This window comes from Cicer arietinum, chromosome 5, assembly GCF_000331145.2.
Source record: "Cicer arietinum cultivar CDC Frontier isolate Library 1 chromosome 5, Cicar.CDCFrontier_v2.0, whole genome shotgun sequence".
Taxonomy (NCBI): Eukaryota; Viridiplantae; Streptophyta; class Magnoliopsida; order Fabales; family Fabaceae; genus Cicer; species Cicer arietinum.
Window position 1 is genome coordinate 61,600,972 of NC_021164.2, and position 10,276 is coordinate 61,611,247.

Here is a 10,276-nt window from a genome sequence, read left to right on the forward strand (position 1 = left end):
TATGAATCATGACGCCGAATAAAACCTCCAAATCTTACACTATATCCAAAGAAGCTAGAATCTATATAATGATTGCATAAAAAATTTCCTCCTTCAATTTCCCTCGATCACTCTCTCTCTCTTAATTGAAAAATAAAAACAAATAAAATAAGAAAAGAGAGTAAGATTAAGAAAGAAGAGAGTGATTGAGGAAAATTGAAAATGATCCAAATTCATAAATTACAACTGTATCCATGATATTATAGGTCATCTCGAATGAAAGATTGGTATAGGCAATATGGTTGTATAGTATAGGCAGTATGTAGCCATTATCCCTGTTTATCATAGCATGAACGTGAGTGGTACTCGTGGGATGTTAGTAACTCCCCATGTTGTGGTGTGTGAAGGAATGGCCGAAGACAAATGCGAAGATATTGAGACAAGCGCATCAATGTCCTATAAGTGCAACTTAATGGTAAAATAGGGCAGAAACATTAGATATGTTTGAACACCGGTTCAAATCTACAATACTTCACAGTTCACATCACCACATTTAGTAAGTTTTGCCTCTAGACTTTTTAAGAAAAACACACATCAACATGACAAAAAATAAGCAATTTATCTAAATTAATTTAAGTTCTATAACACATAGCAGAAAATTTACAGGCAAGAGGAACACCCTACTCGAACCCCACTCCCCTGTCTTTCACATTTCATAAATTGTAGCAAATAGCCAAAAGAAAAAGCAAGAAAACTTGCTCCTAATCCGACCAAATAAATAACAGTAAAATACGCAAATCTAGCATGGAACTTGCTGCCAGAGAATAAAACTATATAAGAAGAATTAACACTATATCCTCAGCTATTAAAACAGATAAATAACTCCAGAATTCGACATAGACGGTTAATTGAGGTACTGCTTAAAAGGAGCCACGCCTAGGCCGGTCCTCAGCAACACTCACTCTTATTGTCCTCCCCTCCAAACTCTGCAATAAAAGAACCACACATCAGAAAATCCTCCAAAAACATATTGTCAATTCAATTTTAGTGTATTATTTCACCCCGTTTAACATGAGTCCATCATAACTGCGTTCCCTTCAGTTTCAAGAACATTTAATTATCAATGCCTATAATAATTGATAATGTGAACAAAGTACTTGAGTAATACCTGACCATCAAGAGCAGCAATGGCATCATTCATTTCCTTTTCATCAGACATTGTGACAAAGCCAAATCCGCGTGATCGACCAGTATCTCTATCATAGACAACCCGAGCACTCACAACCTTACCATGTTCGCTGAAAACTTGTTCAAGCCTCGAATTATCAACCTCCCATGGCAAGTTACCAACATAAACTCTTATGACTGGTTCAAAGCTACGAGGTGGACGCTCAGCTCGCTCAGGCCGAGATCCTTTTGGAGAAGCCTTATTCACAGTCAACGGTCTTCCATCATAATCCTGTCATAGAAAAATGGATAAGAACTAAAAAAACAACAAAAACAATTATAAACAAAATCTTAATATAAAAAAAAAAATTGTATTTGGTGTGTGATAAACATTAAGAGACATTTTTATAAAAGAAAGAGCATGTATAAGAAATGTAACAAGAAAATTTTATAAGAAATGTTCCACGAAAAAAATTACAAGAAATGTTACAAGAAAAAATTTCTAAAGGCTCTGTTTACAAGTCCGTGAGTTAAATAAATATATATTACAAAATAGTTTGATGGATTGGAGCTCCCAATTGTATTATGTAACAACACAATTCATAGCAAGGTATAAAATCTCATCATCAAGACCAGGTAAACTGAGACACACGTAAGTAGAGGAGGTGCAACTTTAAAAGTTTAAATAATTTTATCCAAAAAAACCAAGAAAATAGATTATTAATAAGTTTATTTTCCTCTATTTGTTCATGATGGAAAATTCTAGATTTCATTACAGGAGTAAAGAACGCCAAATTTCCAGATAGGACTATAAAACATCAAAATGGTTGTCACTTAATGTTGAATATTTCTCAAACTCATATTAACTAGCTTACCACAACAATAATAATGTATGAATACCACAATAATTGGACATATATAGTATAAATAATATCGTGTTAGATTTTGAAACATTAATATCTCAAATTTAATTTCAGATATGTATTATGATGTTAATATCAATGAATTTCATATAAATTCTTGTATTTAATCTTACATAGCTATTAAACTTCTCAACAGCAGACTCAGCTTCTTCAACGGTACTCATGGTTACAAATCCAAATCCACGACTCTGGTCAGTTTCCCTGTTATAAATAACCTAAACAACAACCATAATAATTCAATTTCAATATTTCATAACAAATACAATGCAATAATACCATTAATGAATTCAACACAAACAAATTGATAATTGAAAATAAAAATAAAAGAGAGAGTGTAGTAACCTCAGCAATCTCAACGGTTCCAGCCTGTTCAAAAAGCATAGCCAATTTCTCACTATCAACATCGTAAGGCAAGTTTCCAACGAACAATTTGGCGTCTTCGGAAGGTTCAGCAAAACCTTCTTCATAAGATTGTTCTTCACCGCTCTGAAATTCGTCGGCGGCGGTTTCAGTGGCAGGTTGTTCGTCTGGTAGGGTGGCGAGTGTGTCTCCTTCTTCTTGTTGAGCCCAATCAGAAGTTTGCGCGACGAAGAGGCGAACGGGAGAACGGTTGGTTTTGGTTTTGGTGAGGGAGAGAGAAGAATTGAGATGGAGTTTGAGGGGTTTGGAGGGAAGTGAGAAAAAGGTGGATTTGGTTTTGGAGTTGAAGAGTAAAGAAGGTGAAGATAGAAAGCGGGATTCGGCCATTGTTAGGGATTTGAAGGAAGTGATAGACATGATGATAATTGAATGAATGAAAGAGTGAAATGAAGAGTGAAGGGTTTAGAACGAATGAAGTTCAAGAAAAATGAGGATAAGGGCTTAAATACTTTAATGAATTGAAAATTAACTCAAACCAAAGTAATGGACCAAGGGTTTTGCAACGAAATTAACCGTGAATACCACGGCTAATAAATATCGATTAACTTAACCTTGTGTTAGATTTTCACAAATTTTTCTATAGATTGTCGAACAAAAATGAATGATTTCTCCCTTCAAATAAATTTATACTTTTAAATAATCAACTTAGATTTTTTTAATTATGATGAAATTTATTACTTTTTTTAAGATAAAAATTCTAGAGTAAACCAATTCAACATATAAAATCAACAATTATTAAAAATTATAGTTGAGTCTAAAAAAGAGATAAATAATTAAAGAGATAAATAGAATTTGAAAGAATTTTTTGAACAATTGTAGTACAATAGAGTATGATGCACTTTTATATAGTGCTATTAATGTAACTAATCTAACAAATTTTACATAATTATAATTATTTTTAACTACCTCTAATACTGATCAGAAGTATAAATTAACTGTTTTTTCTTTTTATTCTTACATTTAAAATGGTAATAAATTACTTTATCTTATTTTATCAAACTAAGTCATTTTCTTAATCTTAAAAATTAAATGAATTATAAATTTCTATTTCATAAAATAAAGTTTATCATCATTAAAATTTTAAACAATTTTTAAATTTTGTTCTACATTGAATCATTAGTAAACTTACCTTATGTAATTTGTTTATAGAAAAACTAATAGATATATTTTTTATATTTATTCTAAATGTATTTTTTGTTCTATATTTTTGCCGAATTTGAAAAATTTCAATAAATTTATCCACAGCTGAATTTGATATTTTTTCTTATACGGTCAAATTTAATAATGAGTTACCAATCAATGTGTATGTAGATTAAATGTTATTATATTATTTATCATATTATTAAAGTATTGTTTATACAACATAAACATGAAAAAAATTAAAGCTCCACAAAATCAAATTTCCTAAACGATATGCATTGTTACATAAATAAATCTAAATTTTCAGTTGCGGAAAAAGTTATAAAATTTTATAATAATTGCTCTATGGTTCAATAGTGGAGGTAAGTGAACAAACACACTTAAGCTTTGTTAAATATTACTAGTTAGTTTGATAAACTAACGGATAAATAATAGTCTTAAAATTAATTTAACAGTAAAATCAACGGTTAAATTAATTAATTTAAAAATATAAAAAGATATTTTTAATTAATAAATTTTATATTAACTAATATTTAAAAAATAATAAAATATCGTTAAACATCGTTCATGTGATAATATAATTTTTATTTTTTAATTAAATTATATGTTCATACAATTTTTTAAAAATAAGTCTACATAGTGTCTAATAGTGAAATTTGTGGTCAAACATGCAATTTAACTAAAAAATTAATATTTAAATTAGTTCATAACAACTTAATACGAGGGAGAAATTAGTTCATCCTTTACTCCATTAGCACTTCCGTCAAACTTAAAAAAATGATTAATTTGTCTCTCAAATTAAATTGTCCGAGATTAATAGATATTAAAGTTTGTTGATGATTAAATTAGGTCGCATTAAAATTGAGTTTTGTTTATTTTATTTTATTAGTATTTCGATTTTGAACTACAAAAAATCACATGTGTCTCTTTTGTAGAGCTGTCAAAAAAGTTCTCAGCTCTAAGGTTTCTTCAATTTTTTTTTATTAAACTCTTAATATTAAGCCTCTGTCAAAATAATTTTTTTTAAATCCTGCCTATTATTTCATGGGGCTTATGGACCCCAAATATTTTGTTAATTTTGAGATTTTTTTCTTGAAAATTTTTGAAATTTATTTTATTCAAAAAAAATTAAAAAATATTTTTCTCTCAAAAAATTTTGTAAGAAAAATAAAATAAAAAATTCTAAAAAAAATTGTAAATTATTTTTTCTAAAAAAAAAATATCAGAATTTTTTAAAGAAAAAATCAAAAAAAATTTATCAGTGAAAAAAATAAAAAAAAATTAATTCTCGAAAAAAAAAATTGATTTTTTTTTTGAAAAACTGGGTCTATAGGCCCACTAAACCCACAAAATTTTAGGGGCTTTGTTTTTTAGGTCTTTTAAATTATAAATTGTTTTGGTTCTTCCAATATGTGGGCCGGAGCCAATAATTAGAGGGTTTGTCAAATAAATGGACAACACTATTCTTTTCTTTTCAAGTGTGATCGGTTGTAAAGAGAAATTGGGAAGAGAGAAATTAGTGAGAGAGTGTGATAAGATAGAAAAATATGAAAGAAAAAAAAAATAGATTTGAAGTATTATTTGGTATAAGAGAAACAAAAGAGAAATATAGAAGACAAAAATGTTGATTTGATGGATAATAATTAAAAAAATATTATTATTTTTAAAAATTGTAGTACCCCTGAATACAAAAAGTCAATTTATTAATTTTATATTATTTAATTGATTTAAATTAATTTTATTAATCAAACATTTTTATCAATTATATTTTTGTTATCAAAACAACTTTTTATTATTTTATTTTGCCTATTAAACCGATTTTTTAAACATCGCATACTTTAATTTATATTGTTATTTTTCTTTTTTTACGTTTTGATTTGTACGGTTATGGTCAAAATGTGCAAAGCTATTTATATAAATATAGCGTAAGAAATTCAAAAAGAAAAAGAATTCAACTCAGTACCTATTTACCTAAAATTAATGGTGAACCTCTTTGCCTGCTTTTTCCTCACACTCCAACTGAGAGGTTGAAAAGGTGTGGGTGAGTGGGTCCCACCCATTATTTGGTATTTCTATGTTATTTTTCTTCATCCAAACGAGAGAAGTTGAATCTCACTTTACAACTTCTCTCTCCTCTATTTCACCCATACCGATCACACCTTCAAGAAGATATCTTTTTCTCTGAGTTTATGCTTTATTTTACGAAAATTTGAAATCTAAGTGTAATACTGATGATTCTTTTTTAACTCATTTTAATCGAGCAGAGTAAGATAAGAATTTACATCTGTTATGATAATGAATAGTATGTATTAGCAAAAATAAAATAGTTTTTTCCTATCTGTGTTGTGTGTTGTAGTGTTAGGTGAAACTACTAATTTTTGTGTGCTTCAAATTGAGTTTACGATCTTCCACTCAAAAATTTGAATTGGACTCCAATACAGTATAGATGGTTTTCACAATGTAGCTGACATGTTCTCGAGCTTAGAACGATTCTTAGTAACTAATTTATTGCTCCTTCACATAATATTTTAGTTTTAATATTACTAAACGGATTCACTCATAATTTTACATCATTATTAAATTGAATCCACCAATACGTATATTTTATCTTTTGTGATTATTATTATTTATTTATTTTTAATGGTAGAGGTCGAGGTCGCATATCATAAGAGAAGAGATAGAGTAATTATATAAGCATCAGCGTCTATTAGACATTCTTATTTTTCCTTCTCCCATAGGGGTGATTAATAAGTTGAATCCTTATTTGCTAAAATTACCTCCATTGAAGATGCTTTAAGACACTTGTTAGCACTACTCTTTCTTTTAAATATCTCATGTTAAATTTATTTAAAGACAAGTAAATGAAGTAATTCGTGTTTTGTAAAGACAATTTCATCCTCAGTATTCATATTTTTTATTGACATAATATATTAAACAAATTATTATTAATAAAATGATACAACATTATGTTACATAAAATAAAAAGATCGTTTTTTTATATCACTTCATAAAAAAAATTATAACAGATAAAGTTAGTTTATTTTTCTCTCTCTACCTTTTTCTCTATGACTCTTTACATTTGTTTTCTCTCTCATGATTCTTCCACCATTGTAAATATCACTTTCTCTTTCTTATTTTATCACAAAAATTATCTAAAATTATTCTTTCTTTAAAAAATACAAAAGTAAAAAATCCAATTCTCTCTAAAGTATCAATATCATTAACAAACAATAAGCACATGTCACGTCATTAGTGATGATACAAAACATTGTAGTACGGTACAGTAGTTATGTACATCAAAATTTACCAAATTCTCTTCCTTTGATTCAATGAACAATTGTTTTAGATGCTTACTAAATGAGTCAGATAATTAGAAAAGAAAGAAGAATCACTTTTCGCTTGGACCTAACACAGCTACCTCAGAATACAACTTCTATGTCCCTATAATTGCCCTCACCATCAAGTTTAATTGTCAGTAACCCATCTTCAGAACTGTACGAAAACTCCTTCTCCTTCATGCCCACCATACAACGTGTTGGTTTAACGTTGGAATAGGCTCCAAAACGACCACATCCTCTACCTTTGATTTTTATTATACAATGTGCAACATCAATTGTGCAGGTTAGTTCTTCTACAGCTCCTCCTGAATTGTACATGTCAAGCAATCCAATTGGTGCAAATTGCACATCATGACCAAACACCTGTTAAAATACACGTTCACAGTTTATAACACTAGAATTGGTAAAGAATAAAATATGATCTTTTATAACATTGCATATCTCAATGTTAGGACCCTGACCCTGATTGGAGATACTGTATATACTTCACATTGAAGAGTCTCCAAGGATACTTCTAGTTTTTCTTTACTTGGTAGCTTGGAAAGCAAGCCTGCAACATTGTACAATTTGTAAGTATGTTGTTGATTCTAAAGGGCTTACACAAAATGAATTTAGTGAAGTTGAAATTTCGAACCTGCATTGAAGGCATATAGTACACAATCTCCATTCCAATTTTCACCTGCAACCTCTTCAAGAAATTCAACATCAAGGGGTCTAACTTTCCCTGAAATGCTTAAGTGTGTTGGTGTGGCTTCCGATGATTTCATTGGCCAGCTTCCGGATCCTTGGCAATTAAAGACTCCTATCACCCCAGTTAGCTTATTTAAGTTCCAAATCTTCAGCAGACTGTGAAGAATCAATAATGATATGGCTATCAGTGAAGAATGAAAACTGATTAGAAAAATCAAGCAATTTAAAGGCAAACAGTAACAGTTTAACTTACCTTCTACCATCCATTACTGGATCTTGAAACAAACAATCTCGAGTTGGACGTCCGGCATATCTTGCTCTCAAGACTGATCCATTAGGAAGTACTAGCTTCTTCAAGATTTTAAAATCATGATTGCCAGGCTTATCACTGTAATAATGCATCAAATTTGGTAAGTATATCTCTTTTTCTCCTTCAATTTATATAATAATTAGAAATTAATTTTGCAGGGAAATGAGTGAGACCAAGAAGTCTATCAGATTTGGTGCATTACCTAACATATACTGCACAACCACCTATTGCTCTTGCTGCAGCATGGAACTCGGCTGTCTCATGCTTGCTCTGAAATTGAAACATCTCAGAATCAATATGAAGCTACTCAACTCATTAACATTTTCAGACATCAAAGATTTTAAAAGGCAATGAGATAAGAATATTACATGGAACATGTCCCAGTCTGGCACAAAAATCTCCCCTAAAAGAAGACTATTAAAAGCTACCGATGCAACGTGTAAGGTTTGAAATGTTGGTTCCCTGGGCATGAAATCTTCAGAAGCTCTTGCCACTGCACTCTTCTTTGAACTGAGAATTAAGAACAAAAAAAGGATGACTCATCATAGGGAATCATAAGAAAATTTAAGATTCTATTAGCTTCACACTAGAGAGAATGCAAACCTGTAAATTGAATCAGAGTTATGAGACATGCAACAAATGAGGTTATTGTCCTTAAAATTCCTTGCTACTGATTCCTCTAGTGCTTCTTGATACCGTTCGGTTAATGCAACGCGTCCACCGTACCCAGAACCCAAGGTTTCTATCAAATTTTGGACATCTACTTTAACTCCATCGACGCCACAGCTTGCAAGATAACTGTGATAGTCATTGTAAAACTCATATAACTTTGACGGATCAATGATTCCAACTCCATATTTTTCCAAGCTGTCCATGGCTATATCTCTAAGGTTCCCTGTGATACCAGGTGACTGAATTGGATATACAAGCTTTGGATTATATTTCTTCATCGCATCGGAAGACGGTAGTGCTCCTCCCCAATAACCAGCTAAAGCATGCCACATATAAACGTATCTGCAAAATAAAGAACCATACTCATTGTCAGTTGCTAAGTTACTGTCAACTGTGGGGTGGTAATTCTATAGGCTTTTTATTGAATTCAGTTAGCTTACTTTACACTCGAATTCTGTTTGATAGAGTGAACAAAATCATGGAGATTGTTGCAAGAATTATTGGAGACTGCACTGCTGAACTTTTTGTTTTCTTTGATGTCTATTAGTCTTGTTGCAAACCTAATATATGAGAAAATATGTGAGCATGAGGACTAAGAAATGGAAGAAAAAATGTGACATCAAATGAAATAAGAGACTTACTGGGTTCCTTCAATGATTGGTTCACCTTCTTTGAGAAATTCATTGAGTGTCTCTTGCCATCCATCATCAACAATGATAAACTTAGGTGAAAAACCTCCACTTGAGAGACTGTTTAATAGAAGAAAAAATGTTCATCAATATTTTCAGAATTTCAAGCTTATTATTACATAGGTAAAGTTATTTGACAATGCAATACTAGTAATAGTAGGTACCTTTGAATGCCATCTTTTATTCCTTGTGGATTTACTTTAGTGTAAAAGGCATCCCAAGTGCACCATCCAAACAAGTCAAGATGTACAGGGATCTCCTTGTTTTCAAGATGACAAAAAGTTCCTTTGTGTTTCTCCAATATCCTATGTCATTAGAAATATAATGAATATGTAATATATCCTCACTTCTAATTCACATTGTAAAGAATAAGCACATTCTAGTTCTAGAACAAAAAAACATACTTGATAGAATCCTTGATTAGCTCAAACGGATTGTCCCCTGAATTTACAAATACTGCCTCAAGTGATTGAGAAGTTTGAACATAGGCATCTCCTGAATCATTCAAAATTTATATTCACATACTACTATTAAAGTTATACAACTGAGCCAAGAATGGTAAATAATTAATGTAAAATCTTTTTCTGTTTTTCTTTTTACACATGAAACAAATTGTATGTTTGAATTCACGGTGAGTTTGACAGAATCAGATAATCACAGTGTGACTCGGTAACTAAACTCACGGTGATTTCAAACATGCACTAAGCAAAAGATAAACGAAGTAACTAACCACTTTCAACGCAGAATTGGAGCTCGTTTAATGCAGTTCCCTGCAAAGTTGCGCGAAACGCTCCATCCAACACAGGCAAGAAGAGAATGTAGGAAGTGTTCTCTTCCTCTGGCTCTTGAGAGTCAAAAGAAAATTGTTCCTTAAGAGCAGACTCTTCTCTTGCTTCCAATAGAAGCAATTGAGTTTCAATTGGAACATCACTCGCGGATCTCCCTACA

General features: G+C 30.8%; 2 protein-coding genes across 2 annotated transcripts; both read right to left on the bottom strand.

Moving 5' to 3' along the window:
• Positions 1 to 579: 579 nt before the first annotated feature.
• On the bottom strand, positions 580 to 2,943 carry LOC101502766 (28 kDa ribonucleoprotein, chloroplastic). Its single transcript, XM_004501793.2, has 4 exons — positions 2,412 to 2,943; positions 2,183 to 2,284; positions 1,148 to 1,438; positions 580 to 965 (listed from the first exon to the last, which is right to left on the bottom strand). Exons 1-4 carry the CDS (start codon positions 2,844 to 2,846, stop codon positions 900 to 902), a joined length of 894 nt encoding a protein of 297 aa, XP_004501850.1. The 5' UTR covers positions 2,847 to 2,943; the 3' UTR covers positions 580 to 899.
• Positions 2,944 to 6,826: 3,883 nt separating this feature from the next.
• On the bottom strand, positions 6,827 to 10,275 carry LOC101503081 (probable galactinol--sucrose galactosyltransferase 2; the record flags this gene model as incomplete). The annotated part of the gene is made up of 12 exons (XM_012716274.1): positions 6,827 to 7,330; positions 7,429 to 7,517; positions 7,602 to 7,813; positions 7,911 to 8,045; positions 8,170 to 8,237; positions 8,336 to 8,477; positions 8,571 to 8,981; positions 9,080 to 9,199; positions 9,281 to 9,388; positions 9,493 to 9,633; positions 9,733 to 9,823; positions 10,059 to 10,275. Coding segments are annotated over 12 exons (2,016 nt in total), but the record flags the coding sequence as incomplete, so codon positions are not given.
• Between the last annotated feature and the right edge of the window lies 1 nt (position 10,276).